The sequence below is a fragment of the Photinus pyralis genome, unplaced genomic scaffold (genome assembly GCF_008802855.1).
Source record: "Photinus pyralis isolate 1611_PpyrPB1 unplaced genomic scaffold, Ppyr1.3 Ppyr1.4_LG1, whole genome shotgun sequence".
Taxonomy (NCBI): domain Eukaryota; kingdom Metazoa; phylum Arthropoda; class Insecta; order Coleoptera; family Lampyridae; genus Photinus; species Photinus pyralis.
Genome location: NW_022170249.1, coordinates 17,113,374 through 17,130,484, shown reverse-complemented (window position 1 = coordinate 17,130,484; position 17,111 = coordinate 17,113,374). Strand labels below are relative to the sequence as shown.

General features: G+C 35.7%; 3 protein-coding genes across 6 annotated transcripts; 2 read left to right on the top strand and 1 right to left on the bottom strand.

Annotated features, from left to right (window-relative positions):
• Window positions 1-3,181: 3,181 nt before the first annotated feature.
• Window positions 3,182-3,989, top strand: LOC116158753. Its single transcript, XM_031471583.1, has 2 exons — window positions 3,182-3,342; window positions 3,402-3,989. Exons 1-2 carry the CDS (start codon window positions 3,292-3,294, stop codon window positions 3,837-3,839), a joined length of 489 nt encoding a protein of 162 aa, XP_031327443.1. The 5' UTR covers window positions 3,182-3,291; the 3' UTR covers window positions 3,840-3,989.
• A 2,431-nt stretch (window positions 3,990-6,420) lies between these two features.
• LOC116181495 lies at window positions 6,421-7,609 on the bottom strand. 2 transcript variants are annotated; one of them, XM_031501885.1, is made up of 3 exons: window positions 7,280-7,609; window positions 7,188-7,221; window positions 6,421-7,132 (listed from the first exon to the last, which is right to left on the bottom strand). In XM_031501885.1, the coding sequence occupies exons 2-3, from the start codon at window positions 7,188-7,190 to the stop codon at window positions 6,581-6,583; spliced, it is 555 nt and encodes a 184-aa protein (XP_031357745.1). In that variant the 5' UTR covers window positions 7,191-7,221; window positions 7,280-7,609; the 3' UTR covers window positions 6,421-6,580. The 2 variants fall into 2 exon arrangements, with proteins under 2 accessions (XP_031357745.1, XP_031357737.1); XM_031501877.1 differs by having other exon boundaries at window positions 7,188-7,606.
• A 6,017-nt stretch (window positions 7,610-13,626) lies between these two features.
• Window positions 13,627-16,275, top strand: LOC116158561 (neprilysin-2-like). Of its 3 annotated transcripts, none has more exons than XM_031471357.1 (10): window positions 13,627-13,779; window positions 13,826-13,965; window positions 14,013-14,485; window positions 14,536-14,667; window positions 14,716-14,927; window positions 14,980-15,108; window positions 15,151-15,400; window positions 15,450-15,609; window positions 15,684-15,904; window positions 15,952-16,275. In XM_031471357.1, exons 1-10 carry the CDS (start codon window positions 13,763-13,765, stop codon window positions 16,252-16,254), a joined length of 2,037 nt encoding a protein of 678 aa, XP_031327217.1. In that variant the 5' UTR covers window positions 13,627-13,762; the 3' UTR covers window positions 16,255-16,275. The 3 variants fall into 3 exon arrangements, with proteins under 3 accessions (XP_031327217.1, XP_031327216.1, XP_031327218.1); XM_031471356.1 differs by having other exon boundaries at window positions 14,004-14,485; XM_031471358.1 differs by lacking the exon at window positions 13,627-13,779 and having other exon boundaries at window positions 13,835-13,949; window positions 14,004-14,485.
• Window positions 16,276-17,111: the final 836 nt, after the last annotated feature.

Below are 17,111 nucleotides of genomic sequence, written 5' to 3'. Positions count from 1 at the left end.
GCATTTAAATTACCTGCTTTCTGAGATATGTTGCGGGCTTTAAAAAAATGAAGAAAACTTGTTTTTCGAAACGCACCTAAATGGGTTGTTTGTTGTCTACGTTATTTGGCCTTGAGTAGCTTTACTAATTAAAAATATAAAGCTTTTCTGTAAATTACTATACACCTACTGTGCATCTCTCCTTTTTCTTGATTCTATCATTGATGGATAAATATCGAGCATATCAATAACTAATAAGTCATTTAGTGGGATTCCTTGACTAGTAAAAAAAAGTGAAAAATGTAATCAATTTCAAAGTTATTGCCATCCTGTTTGTATAAAAGAGCGTAGCATAAACAATCTTTGACCTTTTGAATAAATCTCTGGTAGGTAGGTATTTTATTTCCTTTCTGACGCTAATCTATATATCGTAGTTGCTTTAATGTGGTTATTAAATATGATGTAGGTACCTAATAGTTACCTATCCATTGATTTGACTTCCATTGTCACTCACTGACTTTTTGTTTCTTCTGTGCTTTATATGAAATCAATAGCACAAAACAATATAAACCCATATCATCGTGTGGGCAAAGAATACTTAATAATTACTCTTTGGTGTGGGGCAGATTTGATACTGAGAATGGCCGGCAACAAAGTTAAATATGAGTTAAGGGTTGTACATCACGTCAATTAATCTAAAAGCATTCTAAGATGGGATGATTTTTGAAATATAGCACCAGGCATTTTGAAAACAATATGCAAAGGAATCTTTTTACTTTGATGTATGATGTATATTTTCTCCTATTTCTCCTACAACGTTACAATTTAAAAAATGCAAAATAGTATTTTCAATGCAAAAAGTGGCTATAAATAATTGTATAAGCGAAAACTAATGTTAACGTATCTAAATTCAGAAAACAAGAATGTTTTGATTAATACGTGGATATTTATAAATGCTGATTTGCCCATTTAAGTAGGTATATAGAATATTCATAATTGTTTATGCCATTCTAGTTATCTCATGCTGGGTTGTATCACTGAATAACATACAGTTATCTTTGACCCACTGAAATATATTGTTTACATTATAATAAAAAAAAAGTGCAGATTCTTGTTACCTACTACTTTTTGTCATTGAATGGTCCATAAAATGCGATTTGTCATGTAATAAATCTAAAATAGCATGCATTTTATGAGGGGGTTCTAGGTACACTACTCAATTAATTTGAGTCATTTTAATCATGTGCCTAGCCTGTTAATGTTTCTTAACCTTGCTTAGTGAGAGTTACATGAAAATTCCTGATCATAAAGGATATTTTATAACGTAATTGATTCATTCCAAAAATTCACGCACGCATCCCAATTTTCGTATTTCGAAGAATTCTAAGCTTTAAATAAGTAAACCACAAAACTAGGTACCTACTGTAAAATTGGGTATTTCTTCTATTTACAAATGCAAATCGCATCTGGGGAAGATGGGAAATAACACGTAAGGGGATTAGGTACGTGTTATTTCCCATGCTTTATTATAGTAAGATAGGTATGCCTTTTAAATCTGTACCGGTTATTAACGATCCTCGAGATCGTTTATAATATTGTATTGCTGTCTGTCCGTGTGCACGATAACTTTGTATAGAAACGTCCGATCGCTTTGAAAATTGACACACATGTTCTTAAGGATATAAGAAAGGTCGTTATTGTTTTTCGGCTACGTAGACTAAGGAGCCAAAAAGTTACAACCCAAAAACTGCCCAAACCTCCAAAAAACGGTTTCTTACAAAGGTTACAAAGAACATATGAATGTCCGCTTTTCTGTGTTAGTAAATACTCCTTAAACCTCAGGGAACTATGCAGATGAATAAATAAAATTGCGCATGCGCAATCCAACTTTTGTATTTGTGCAATCACAATTTTTTTATTTGTTAAGACATTTAAATAAAATTTTGTATATAGGCACCTCGAATAAAAGTAAAACTAATGCCGAATAAAAAAATTTGTTTTTCACCTGCGCAATTTCAAATTTTTTAATATTTAAATGAAATTTTGTATATACCTACGGACCTCGAATAAAAGTAAAACTAATGCCGATTCAAATATTTGTTTTACAATCTATACCGATCTGGTGGGACAGAATCAATCCCTTAACCTTTTCAATCATCATCTGCCATAAGAAAATTGGTCACCTTCCGCCGGTGACACCGAAATCGCTTTGGGACTTACACAATCATCATCATTCATCAGGGGACCTTCTCGCACACATTCCCGAAAAAATTAGAACTACACGAATTATTTTTTGCCGTTTTTTTGCGATAATTACTGCACTATATTCACCTTCCAGAGCTATATTCTGTTCCCAATGCTCCTCCAACACTTCTATACCTTTCTTAAAGAATGTTTTCTTTTTGCCTCCAAAATGGTCGTTTGTAGCGGCGATTAGTTCACCAACGGAGCCATATAGGTATTTTTCCCTGGAGCATTCTTGTGAGATCTGAAAAAAGCCAGTAGTTTAATACTGAATATGGTGGGCGCGGAAGCAATTCGAACTTCAATTCGGCAACATGTTTTTCCTTGTTTTCCACGATTGGTGACCTGGTGCATTGTCTTGATGAAAAATGATTTTTTTTGGCCATTTGAGCTGCATTTTCCTGCTTTAATCGATCCAATTCGGCTCGGCAATATAGTTTATTTATTTATTATGATTACAATGTATAATACTCTAGGATCTTACTTGACAATTTAATTCATTAGGAGGTGGATATATTTTTGGCGGAAAGGAAGCTTTATGCTTTATAACGAATGGGGCGTCGCTCCGGACCCGTATTTCGGTGAACGCACGGAACGTCGATTGAATATTTTGCAAAATGTAAAAACTACGTAGTTCAGAATATGTTAACAAAGTGCTACGTGCAGCATCCAGGTGTACATTATATTATTGATGTGACGCATATTTACCTATACCTGATGTCGCAACACTCCATTTTTAACTTTTTTGTGTTTTTACAAAAGTTTACATTTTAACCCGCTAACAACAAGGAGCAGTATCGCTAATTATTAATGTCAAACTGTTTTGATATTTACACCTACATCCTAGTTTTCGTAAACAACTTTGGCAATCGTATTGTTCGTAACGTAAACAAAAATATTCCGATCAATAAAAATTTGGGATATAGTTAACGTGTGATTCACGATTTACTATATACACATTCACGTTAATCTTCGCCGCAGCCTTGACCACCGCCAAAGAGCATCGTCTTAGCGGTCAACAGCCGCGGTAGCCTTCGTCTCCTTGCCTATAAAACGTCCACAAAGCTAATGAAGATCAAAGTTATAGATCAACGTTTGTGCGCGAAAAGTGCATTGAAGGTACGTACGCTTTGGTATTTACTTTATCGTATACCTTCCAGTTAAAAACTTTCTTGCAGATGTTGGCTCTCGTACTAGTTGCGTCGCTTTTGGCCAGTGCCCAATGCATTCCACTGGATGCGCCCGAAAAAAACGAGTCGCCCCTACAAGCCGAACAACCGAAAGGGGAAGAGACGAAGCTGCCTGAAAAGGCTCCCGAAGATCTCAAAGTGCCAGAGATCAGCCCCAACCCCGTGCCCGAAAGCGGACCTGCGCTTCCGGAAGACATAGGCCCTTTATCTGACGACAACCCCGCAGTTGGACAACCCGATAAATCCGATTTAGACACAGATTCCACGTTTTGGGGATGGGGCTACAGGAGACCGTATTATAGTGGATGGAGAAGTTATTACAGTAGCCCGTGGAGACGTTGGGGCTATGGAAATTACGGGTATGGCCGAGGATTTGGAGGTTGGGGTTGGGGACGAGGCTGGGGATGGCGCGGCGGGTACTGGTAAATACCTAATTGAAATGCAAGGACTTTAGTTTTATAAGTTTCATTCTAAACAACTCATCAGCTGCATTACTGACGAGCTTTACACCGCGGTTTGTTTATAATTCGGGATCGAATTTTTTATAGTGGCCAGTTCAAATTATTGTATCTTGATTCGAGTTTGATCGATGTAAGTTTCACTAATTATATAAATTTCAAAAATAAACGAAACGAAAAAATAAATGAATTTTGTGATTTTTAGTAACCCCATCTTATGCTAGTGCGTGATATAGGTACGGAATACTAATGGTAAGGATTTTTTACCAGTTTGCAAAAAAATTAACAATTTGCAATGGAAACGAACGAGCATTCAACTTATGGTAAAAATACGCTATTTTAAGGTCGCAGTTTTTTCACACAAGTCATTCATCTTTTTGGCAATTAACATTAACTCATTCGTTTATGGTCATTTAAAAAGCTATTGTATATAATATGCTACAACTAATTATTTCTGTAGGTAGCTAATTGCCTGTTAGCGTGATTGAGGTTTTTCATTATAAGATCATCAAATTCCACATATTCGCTAAGATCAAACGAAAGAAGCTGTTAAATGAAGTTAAATTAAGACAAAATTCAACCTAGGTATAAGGCATTTAATGCAATGCAAATGCAAATAATGTAGGTAAGTAGCTAGTTTTCTTTGAAGATCGTTAACATGGTAATCTGTTTTCCCCACAAAACAGGAAGAAATGATGGTTTTCCCCACCTACTTACAAGCAAAACAAAAGAAGCACAAAATTTAAGTACCTACCTACTATACTTACAGGATAAACCGAGGGATAAACCAAAGTTAAACCATCAAACTGCTATAGATCTGGTACAAGAGTTCAAAATATACTTTTTTATGGACATTGTTATGACAACATTTTTTTAATTATTTAAATAACTAACTAATGTACTTTCAGAACAAAAATTAAAAAAAAGCAAGTACTCGCTTTCAAACGCACACTATCCACAAAACGTATAGTCGTAGTTAGTCAAGAGTAGCTGTGAAACTTGTGAAACAAGAAACGATCACTAGAGAGCATTATTAAAAGTTACAGTCCATTGGAATGATTTTTTTCGAGTTGTACCTAATTCATTTTACCCCAAAAAGGAATTAGTAAATCTTGGTCAGTGACCATTGTGCGACTAAACATGCCAATTGCCAACTCAAAATTTGGATTCATTCAAAGGAACATCATTACGTAAATGAAATATAAATTCCTAACGAATGAAAAAATAACCAAATCCCTCTGTATGAATCGAACAATAATAATTAAAATTACAAATGTGGTTCAGGCAATGAATTCTCCACAGTTCAGTTACTTTAAGGATATTATCCACTTTCGCTTGAACTCTACGGATACATCACGACCCTGTCCTCTGTTTTCCTTTGAACTGAACGCCGGATACATCGCTTCCCTACCCTCCGCTTTCCCTGGGCCCCATCTACCGATACATCAGGTTCTTGCCCTCCACGACGAATACATCGCGCCCCTATCCTCCAGTTTCCATTGGCCCCACCAACGGCTACATCGCGTCCCTAGCCTCCACTCCACAAAAATTCGACAATGAATCCAATTAGCAAAATCATGTTAAGCCATGGAAATTTTCTAAAGAATTGAAATAGGTTTTCACACAGATGGAATGGGACGCTCATTAAAAGGCACGGAAAACAAATATTGCATACCTACTAGAGTAAATATATTTCCGCCGTAAACGTTCTTTATTATAAATATGTACTTTTTCCTCAGTGAACCTCATTTTACAAAAAAATTAACGCCAGTTGTCATAAACTGATATTGATTTCGACGTTTGAATCTGCTAATGATTTTGGTAAGTGGATTTATTGCCGAATTTTTGATAAAATTGTGAGAAATACTCCTGAAAATGAACTAATTCGTATTTCGTATATCATTAGATAAGGAAAAAATCTTCTTTCGATTGGCGTCATTATCTCTAAGTTAACATGGCTAGCAATGAGCAAAAAACCTTTTTCCTATGTTAATTCCGTATGTTTGGTTTTAAAATATTCACCAGGTATATTGTGGCCTATTTTGTAAATAGGTACGATGTAAATAAATACAATGTGACCCCAATGATAAAATTATAGTTTAGGTAACGTTAATACCTATTAAATCGAAAGTTTTGCTGTTATTTATTATTCTAGTTTCTTCTGTTGTTAAACTTTCCGGAAATTGTTCACTGTTACATTAATTTTCTAGTCCACGTTAATTTAAACTTTTGGCCTGCTCATTTTTGTTTTTGCAACCCAACAAGAGACTAAACTTTTTGATGATTAAAATTGGTTTCATTTCAGCTTCCTTGAAATTTAATTGTGACTCCTTTGTCTGGTATGGAAAAAATACTGTTTTTTTGTATGAGTTGTAATTCCAGAGTAGATCCCATGACGATATCTCCCATGCGGTACAACTGAATACCGAACGATCTTCGAGATCTTTACGCATCTATAAGCGATCGGACATTCCTAAACAAAGTTAACATGCACACTGACAGACAGCAATACAAAATTATACGATCTCGGGAATAGTTAATAATTGATGGTCAGTTCATCTCTGTATTGAACTAAAAAGATTTAACAATACAATAAATTCAGTCAACTTTACAAAAGAACTAACTTAAATACTAAGAATGGACATAATAGTTATATACACATATCGATAACAATCAGACTTATTGGACCTCCCCGCTTCCAATGATGAATTAAGAGTACTGATTTTGGAAAACCAATCTGCTGCCAAAAATGCTCTCCGAATTCGATTGTCGCAATCGCTGCTTATGCCTGAACAGCGGTCTGAAAACAATGTCTTCCGCAGTTTCTAAATCGGCGGGGGTTCCAATGACACCTTTTTTGTTATCATTGTTAGACCTTCTGACCCGACCCTTAACGCCATCTCTGTCCTTTGCACCGAAAAGTGGAACATAAACAATTCCGGTTTCCTCCGGTGTCATCGGATCCTCTTTTTGTTCATCAAGCGTCGAACCTGCTCCAAGCGGTTCCGATTTCACATGCAAAAGCGGATTGAGCCCTAAACCGCTTTCATCGTTGTTTGGTTGTGATCTCTTCGAAACATAAAAGTATTCTTCGGATGATTTGTCTCGAGCTGGGCTGTAGCGTGAATAGTATCGCTCCTGAGGTGATCGGCGATTAATTTTTTCACTTCCAGGCAATTCAATCTTAACATCTCGAGTTATCTCTGGTCTGGCGGCTATTGATTCTAACACCGCTAAAGCAATCATAACCGATAACCTCATCTGTAATCAGAATGAACTGTTATTGAACTTACATCATGGAAAAATATCAACTTACCATGTGGTGTTGAATAATTTGTACAATCTTTTCTCTAGTAAGTTTGGATTCGTTATGAGACCATGCGTGCAGAATCTAGATTATATACTTACTTAGTTAATAACGTCTAATTTTTATTTGACGTGAATCTCAAGGTGTTAATCACTTGTGCCTTTTTGAGTAGTGTTTATACGGTTGAAGGTTTGAGCTATTATCTCCAAATAGTCGCGTATTTTGTTATAAATAAATACACATGTGATAATTGTTTAAACTGGCGCTGACATGGGGCTATGAATCAGTCGACTGCGTTTGTTAATATAGGAAACGTTACCTTTGTATTTATCAAGACCCTCATACCGCAAATTTACGGAAGTTTACGTTTTGTTTGGACAATTATTGGTATTTCACACTCTTGTTCAAAGATATAGGTATTTCGCTAATCAAAGTCATGAACAATTCGTAAATGGCATGTTAATAGTATACACGACCTTGCTTTATAAATAACAACCTTGCATCTGACTAGTGCCAATTTCTTAAAATGGTGTCCATTATTTCCTGTTTTGTATCTATAATTATCTGTATCTAGTTGTTTCTGGTAAACAACATAAAAATGCAATGACGCCAAAAAATGGTACCTACGGAAAAATTTCTATGCTGAACAAATCACGTAGTCGTACAATCCTCGTATTACTCACTTTATAAAGGCCAAAGTTAAGTAAGGATAATAAGGGTCTGGGAGACAATCGTACTAAATTACATTATTGTTAAACTAAGGAGTAAGGACAGTCCATTTTATTAATAATTATTCTGGGAAATTATTATATCTATTTGGGATATTTCGACTGTAAAATCTTTGCTCAAGGTACTCTTCTAGTATAATTGGTGCAATAAAAGATTTTCCACATTTTTATTGATACGAGTGTACCTACATACTACCTACTGCAAAATCATCTAAAAAATATATCGGAAAATCCTAAAATCTACGTAATGATTGAATAACAGCCTGCAATGAATCTTCGATTCCCAAGAGATGTTCAAATGACGAGACAAATCGAGTGGTTTGATATCCGAAGAGTGTAATGAATACAATTACTAAGCCTACTTGATTCAAATGTACAAGTAATTAATTTTACTGATATTCTTTGTTCAATAGTAGGTTAGGTCGGTAAAAAAGAACAAACAATCTACTTTAAATAATGCAAAAATCCAATATGGCACCAATTTAACAAAAGAAAGTTAATATTTACATCAGTATCCGCCACCCTGAATTAATTTTAACCCCAATTACGATTATCAAAAAATATTTAACTTCAAACAGCACACAAAACTGCAGAACATTGCCTATTTAATCTAGGTAATCTCTATAGTTTCAGTCTTTCAGTAATAACTAAAGCTACACCAATCTCGCTCGGACGGGGGTCACTGTGTACTATACGTTTTTAATACTATGCCCCAAGAAATGGAAGAGATCCATGTGCATTCCTAAATAATTAGTATAGTTCAGAAAATGCTCAGGTAACATTTTCTTAGGTTACGCAGCTGGAGCAGTGAAGTGATGTGAACATCAAAGTAATAAATGCATCACGCTAGGTCAGCAATTTCTTTTGGAACCCCTAATCACCACTCAAAATTTGCACGCTATCACACTTGCTCTGTTTATTTATCAAGTAGACCTATAATCAGAACTACTCCATACTACGAGAGGCAATTTTGAACAAGAGTCAATCTCAAAGGTTCGACTGTATCACCCCAAAAACGAACCAGTTTATATTTTTTCGCAATTTTTCTAATCTAATATCCTTCAAAGGGCCCGACCTATGGAAATTTATTGCCACGGACAGATTTCTATAACATTTTGTTATTATAAGGATCCATACAAAGGAATTTGGTTATTTTTTGATTAGTTGACAGGTAGGTAAGAGGTCTGTGTTGTGTACCTTTACGACAACTCGCGGTTTCGAATTTTACAATTCTGTTTTGAGTAATAGGTAAACAATGGTCAAGGGACTAACTGATTTAATTTTGAACTTTTTGTCCGTCCGTCTGTGTTTGTAGCTGGTTGTCTATATTGGTTTGAAGCGGTTTATTAAAAATGATTTCTATACAGGGTGGCCATTTGAAAACGAAACAGAGCCTATTTTGGGAACCTCAAAACATTTACGAAAAAATCCTCGGACCCGTCAATTTTTGATTCAAGGGGGAACCATTTTTTGCTAGTTTCGCCCCCCTAAGGGCAAAGCGCTAGCGGGGGTGACAACCGCCTCCAAAATTTTAAATGAATGGGGGGTCGAGTGATACCTTATTTTGAAGGTATTTTTATGTGGATTATAACCCTTAACTTTAAAATCGCTACTAATTTGCCTAGCCGATACAGGGGCTAATAAAAGTTATAAAAACGTGTCAACATTTTCTTATGAAAAAAAATGTAAATGAATTAGTTAAATTTTGGTTATTGTTGAGAGCGTTATTATAGCAACATTTTGAAGTTTAATAGTGATTGTCAATTGTTGTTGTCAAATCATAGTAGTGACAAATAGCACTTTAAACTTATTTAGTTGCAAAATCGGTACATTGAACAATGATACTGGTTTATCCACTTCCTGAATGAGTTGAAATAAATGCTCCTTTTTCTATTGGGCTGATTCAAATCCCAGAATATTTCGTGTGGTGCATACACAACATCCCGAAAAATTGAATGTTTGGGCTGGCATTTTTGATAATCATATCCTAGGCCCCTTCTATTTACCTCGCAATCTAACAGGAGAGATGTACCTGGAGTTATTAGAAAATACGATTCATCCAGCATTAGTGGAGATACTAGAAAATAACAACGAGTACTTGGAAAATCGTCTAGTATTTCAGCAAGATGGTGCGCCACCCTACTATATGCTGCAGGGGTTAATCAATATTTGGACCAAACGTTTCCAGGACAATGGATTGGAAGAAGAGGAGCTATTGAATGGCCTCCCCGTTCCCAGGACTTAAGTCCGTTAGATTTTTTTTATGGGGGCATTTAAAAACTAGAATGTATGCTAGTCAGCCAGCATCGTTAGACAACTTGCGACAAAGAATAATTGATGAATGTCGTCAAATCACCCCAGGAGTTTTGCAAAAAGTACGGGAAAGGTTTGAACAAAACCTGTATTATTGTATGGAAGTCGAAGGCCAACATTTTCAACATTTACTTGATTGAGTTTAGCTGTAAGCACTTAAAATAAAATTGATTTAAATCTTAAGAGTTATAATCTACATAAAATACCTTCAAAATAAGGTATCACTCGACCCCCCATTCGATTTAAAATTTTGGGGGCACTTGTCACCCCCGTTATAGCTTTGCCCCCAGGGGGGCGAAACTAGCAAAAAAATGGTTCCCCCTTGGATAAAAAATTGACGGGTCCCAGGATTTTTTCGTAAATGTTTTGAGGTCCCCAAAATAGGCTCTGTTTCGTTTTCAAATGGCCACCCTGTATAAATCATTGATCTTTTTGGCCATTAATGGATCAATGGTGAGAAACTGCATTTTGTAATATGCAGAAGCACCTTAGGTACGTTATTAAAATGTGTCAATTTGTCACGGTTTCCAAATAAAAATGCTGCTTCCAGACAACGCTAATTTAGTACGTAGGCGCTCAGACGTTGTGGTAATTCTATGTATGTACACTATGCGTATAGTTAGTGCAACATTCCAGTGAATGGTCTCGTTTCAGAATCGTTGCGTATAGGTATTGCATAGAAAGTTTGATTGTAGCCAAGTGAGCTAATTTCACATTTTTAATATACCTATTGCACTTCAAAACTTCATAATCCCTAAAGTAAAGCATATGCTTTATGTTAGGGATTAATAAACTTTTGGGTAGACAGGAGTATAGATTTCACTATCTTTGTTTTTATCCATCTTTTATGGCATTGTGCAAACTGAATGAACTCACAATTACCCAATGAGGTGCAAGTTCGCGGATTAATAAAAAGGTGTAAATACATAGTTATCTGCCGGACACGTTTTCTTACTCTTCGGGACTAGCTTCGGGATTTCATCTCTCAAGAGATTAAATTGGCAATGCAATCTACAAAATAAGCAAATTAAAAGCATAAGCAAAGTAACCATCGTTTTTCTTCTATACACGGTGTCCATTTTTCGAGTGCCACTATGGGGATCTCACTTATCTTAAGAGATAGAAAGTTGGTTAAATGGGGGCAAAGTTGCCAATTTTCGTGCTGAATAAGAATCTGAAAAGAAATTTGAAATATCTTCAATAGTTTTGAAGATATCGCAAAATAACGAAACTTTCTGATTTTCGTTTTTAATTTTTTCATGATAAACTAATCGTAGTAGACATTTCTAATTAACACATTATTTGGACACTTTTTAATGGAGATTTCAAATATGGCTTCCTGTTTTTAATAACTTTCAAGATTAGGGAGAAACACGTGGCAACTTTAGTTTTTCTTATGGGCGCCATTTTGAATTTTTACATTTTGAGATTACGTTTTTTTTCTCTTTACAACGTTATATCACACATGGTGGTTCAGTATCACATTTTTCCTAAAAATACAATTTTTAATTTTTTGAGAAGAGTGCTTTGGAAAAAGAAAACGTTCTTTTGTTGTGAACAAAAGGTTGACTTATTTCATGTAGTGTCATTTAGGTTTATGCTAGTTGGATTGCGAAAATGCCTTTTTCAAGTGCAGATCAAAGAGATATGATCCAAATTTAATACACTTCTCATCGAAATGCCCACATGGCTGCTGCAACATACTTGCAGCGTTATCCAGAGCGGCAACAACCTAGTTTGAGGTATTTTTCTTTGCTGCACAACTTAGGCGATTATGGCTCTTTTAAAAGATGTAGACAGTAATATGGTGATAGACCCGATGAATAGGAGCAGGCAATTTTGCAAGCGGTAAAAATTTTACATGATTACAACTACCAATCTCATCATCATCACTTTTTAAATGATGAAAGTAGTTGTAATCATGTAAAATCCGTCTGTCTCCTCAAGAGAAGTTGCAGCCCAGCTGAATTTGCCATCCCATCAAGTTGCTTGGAGAACTCTTAAAAATGACAAATATCGGGCTTAGGCAATTCATATTTCCCAAACGCTCCATCCAGGAGATCATGGACGACGGGTAGCTTTTTGTACGTTTGCCAATCATCAGATTCAAGAAAATGCAAATTTCCTTAATGACATCATAATGGTCTGATGAGTGTAAATTTACCAAGGCAGCAATGTTTAATTGCCACAATGAACATTACTGGTCAATTGAAAATCCTCATCAATTTCAAGAACGACGACCACAACTACGTTTTAGCGTTAACGTATGGGTCGGTTTATTGGGCGATACAATAATTGGTCCTTAAGAGACTCTAAATGCTGATCGGTACCTCCATTTCCTGAGGACATTTCTAACCGATTTTATTGACAATAACGTTCCTCTTCATCGTTTGAACTCGATATGGTTCCAGCAAGATGGCGCACCGCCCCATAATGCTAGGAGGGTTGGGAAATGCTTATCGGAATTGTTTCCCAATAATGCTATTGCTAATAGTGGCGACATACGCTGGCCGGCGCGGTCACCTGACCTGTCTCCCTTGGACTATTTTTTTGTGGGGAACAATGAAAAATGAAATTTACAAAACATTGCCAGCCGACCATGATGAACTTCGTCATAGAATAGTGAGCACTATCAGGCACAAGATTAGAAGAAGAGATGTGTCAAGGGCCATAGCAAATCTTAGGAAGAGAGTGGCACTATGCTCAAAATTAGGAGGTGGGCAATTTGAACACATGTTGTGATGTATTTTGTTCTAATTTTAATTATAATTTTCTTGCAAAACGAAGGTTCAATTCTGTTCAGATGAAAATCGAATTTCTACTTCTCTGACAACGCTGCAACCAGACAGATGGATCCAACTGTCAAACTTTTATTTACAACAAAAGAACGTTTTGTTTTTCCAAAGCACTCTTCTCAAAAAATTAAAAATTGTATTTTTAGGAAAAATGTGATACTGAACCACCATGTGTGTATATCGTTGTAAAGAGAAAAAAAGAAGTAATCTCAAAATGTGAAAATTTAAAATGGCGCCCATAAGAAAAACTAAAGTTTCCACGTGTTTCTCCGTCATCTTGAAAATTATTAAAAGCAGGATGCCATATTTGAAATCTCCATTAAAAAGTGTCCGAATAATGTGTCAATTAGAAATGTCTACTACGATTAGTTTATCATAACAAAAATTAAAAACGAAAATCAGAAATTTTCGTTTTTTTGCAATATCTCCCAAACTATTGAAGATATTTCAAATTTCTTTTCAGATTCTTATCCAGCACGAAAATTGGCAACTTTGCCCCCATTTAACCAACTTTCTATCTCTTGAGATAAGTGAGATCCCCATAGTGGCACTCGAAAAATGGACACCGTGTATAAATAGTAATGTAGTTTTTGAATAGAAAAATTTGATGAACTCCCACGAAAGGCGTTGATTTATTATAATCTGTTCGCACAATGTAACCGCCATAACGCGACCGTCAAAACGAACAGGAAATTAAATTACAGCAGCCAGTAAGCCAATATAGTTTCATGTGACAAGACTGGTATCAATGGAATTAAACCAAATGTATGTATACTGTCAACTTTCACTTTTTCCCTATTGTCGATTTTAGTCCCCATTTACCAATCGATGCTGAAAGCACAAGACAAATTCGAAATCGAACAAAATTGCAGAAGTGCCTTTTACTTGGATTAATACTTGCAAGTGTCGTCATTCTAGCGTTCATTGTTCATACGGTACGAATTGAAATTGGTAAGTATGCGATGGATCGCAATAATTTATTTGTTCAGAAAATCGAGGTACCTGCGGCACACCTGAATGCATGCAGATAGCCGCGCGGGTATTGGAACATTTGGATAAAGACGTAGATCCGTGCGAAGATTTCTATCGCTTTGCGTGTGGGAAGGTGGCGAACGTAACGTCTACAGAAAACTATCCCAAGAGGCTTTTGAAGAATAAAATTTCGCAACGGTTGCAAGAGTTGTTGGAAGAACCGATTGACGAAACCGATAGTCCCATCTTTAATTACGAGAAAGACTTCTATTCGGCTTGTATTGCTGATAAAAAAGGCGCTCAGTCGCTTAAAACCTTAAAAGAGATTTTTAATGATTTAAATGGATGGCCGCTTGTTGTTGGTAGTAGCTGGGAGGAACAGAGTTTCGATTGGTTGGAGTGGGTGTCCAAATTTCGGAAATATGGACTGAGGCATGATCAAATTTTGGGATTTGATGTTATGGTCGACAGTATAAATCCCATGAAACAAATTGTGAAGGTAGCTAAAATACATACTGATACAAAACATGCAATCCCAATTGTTCCCAGCTTTATCCGCCGCCATATATGGGCATGCCGAAAGGAGTTAAAGAAGTTGCCGTAATGTTTGGTGCTAATGATGACGTTACACTTGATCGAGAAATTGGAGATATGTTGGATTTTATGAAAAAAATTCAAGAGGTCACCCAAATCCTATTCCTTTACGAAAGTAATTAATTGCATTTTCAGATCAGAGTAAAACACATAAATTATACGCACGAACCACCTACAAGAGCTCTGGCAAATGAGTTTCAGGAAAAGCACAAAGATTTAGACTGGCTACATTATATCAATTCGCTAACGGAACCGGAACATACAATCCGTCCTGATGACTACCTGGAATTTATGTACACGGACTGTGTTAAAACTGCTCTCGAGCTCGTACGAGCATCTCCAAAAAGGTAAGTTAATGGTAGATTATTACTGGTTTGTTACTAAAACCGATATATGCAGAACAGTAGCCAATTATATGTTTTGGCGTGCCGTGGATGATCTTTACTCGATAATAATATCCGAAAGCCTCGACATTTATGATATGAAAAGAACACGCGTAGATATTTGCAAAGAAATCCTCAGATATAAGTATGTCCTTATTTTCGCATTTGGATGTTCAGGCTTGCTTAGTTTTAGCCCATGGTCATCATTTGTAGCCTACGGAAAAAAATTTTTAACAAATAACTCTAGAGAACGCGCTACCGTCATCTTCAATCACGTGAAAAGGGAATTTAAGCGCTTGTTCAACATTAACAAGTGGATGACCGAAGGTGACAAACAGAAGTTTAGGTATAAATTTAATACAATGACTGAAATTGTTGGCATCACAAATGATACCATAATTCACTCTACGTACCACGACTTGTTTAAAGATAATCTGGTTAGTACTTGGTTTTTCGAATTGCATTAGTGTTAGCAATTGCCAACAGATACCTAAAGATGGATTTCTTAAAATGTACCTGAACCTCAAAACGACGCTGAATACGCTCTCGAATAATGCCAGATTCCAGCAGCACTCTCAGGACTGGCGCTACTTACAATTCTTGCTCGATACAGACACTATCTACTTTGGTACACAAAATGCGATCAGTAAGTATCATAAGTTGTAAAGCGACATGCATTGTTAGATTATTTATATCTGAATTTCTATATATGTTAATTAGTGCTACCAATTGGGGCTTTACAAGACTGGTATTACGACGAATATGGACCGATGTACGTGAATTTTGCGACAATTGGTAAAAACCTTGCAGTTACGTTTGCTAAAGTGATCACCAGCATTGACGTTGCTTTTGAAGAGAAAATACGTTGGTCAGAAGAAACCTTGAAAAACTACGAAGAAGAAACTAATTGCGTTGAGCAAAAGGAAGTCAAGAGTTTGATGGTACGTAGACATGGCAATGCAAATTCGTTTTTACGTAGATATTTTAGGTGCAATACTATGATTATAAAATACTAGAATTGGGACAAATTGTTGGGTTGAAAGTAGCCTACAACGCTTACAAAAAGTGGGTTGAGGAAAATGAAGAAGAGTTGCCGGCTAAAGGCACGGGGTACAGTACAAATCAGCTGTTTTGGATAATAGCTCTCACTGATTCGTGTTTCGAGGATGCTTATGACTTCAATTTCTTTGTACATAATGAACCAATACAAAGAAACCCAAACTTTGCTTCAGATTTTTCTTGTAGTACTAACGCTAAAATGAATCCACCTAAGAAATGCAGTTTGTTGTAAATAAAACTTATTAAATCTAAATTGTTTCAATTTGGAAATAGTCGCTTAATTATATGATAACAAAAACCTTATGATCTGATAGGCTAAGCTGGCCTGTGTAAAGGTGCGTGAACTAATTATTTTAAAATTTATGAAATCATGGGTTACAGTGCCGTGATACTTCGGTAGCCAATAAGTGGTTGACAATTTCTTTTGTTTTTATTAAATGGAAAATTGCCACCACTGTATGATAAACATTGCTAAAAATGTTATCTTTTTTATTCCCATTCGTCTTGTAAATCGTTTACGATTACTTTTTTAACTTGTTGAAATTGCTTGTAAAATTTGAGGCATTACGATCATATACCAAGCAGTATAGGTAATTTCTAGCAAAGATCATGAAAAATATATTATAAGTTGAAGTATGACCATTTGCATCTTTAACGTTTAATGAAAACCCAAACTTGTGACAAGAAAATTATACAAAAAGTAAATTCAAGCGGTAAATCACTTCAGACTTGAAAGAGGTGGAAAACTATTACCTAAGCTATTTGTTGACATCAAAACCTACACACAACTTTTACTACATGCTTCCATTCGTCTTTGTAAATTTTCTTAGAAATACATTAACATTTTTACAAAGCTTATATTGGGCAACCTTAGAAATATTCGAGGATTCTCTTTTGAGACTTTCTCGGAAGTTTTAAATAAGTACAACTTTCCCTTTAAGATCTTAAAAACTGTCCTACGAATCTTCCAGAAATATTCATTCTTTCTTCTATATAGAAATATATCTTACAAAAAATCAACTTTAGAAACTTCCTTTGGGACTGAATTTGAAGCCAAAATTGTAAATAGAATCCAAGACGCGATTCTTA

Bases quoted from the DNA above. Each gene is read 5' to 3' on its own strand.
- LOC116158753 (XM_031471583.1), top strand. From the start codon at position 3,292: ATGAAGATCAAAGTTATAGATCAACGTTTGTGCGCGAAAAGTGCATTG. The intron at 3,343-3,401 runs GTACGTACGCTT...ACTTTCTTGCAG, and splicing joins GCGCGAAAAGTGCATTGAAG to ATGTTGGCTCTCGTACTAGT.
- LOC116158561 (XM_031471356.1), top strand. The intron at 14,486-14,535 runs GTAGCTAAAATA...AATTGTTCCCAG, and splicing joins CCATGAAACAAATTGTGAAG to CTTTATCCGCCGCCATATAT. The intron at 14,928-14,979 runs GTAAGTTAATGG...CGATATATGCAG, and splicing joins GTACGAGCATCTCCAAAAAG to AACAGTAGCCAATTATATGT.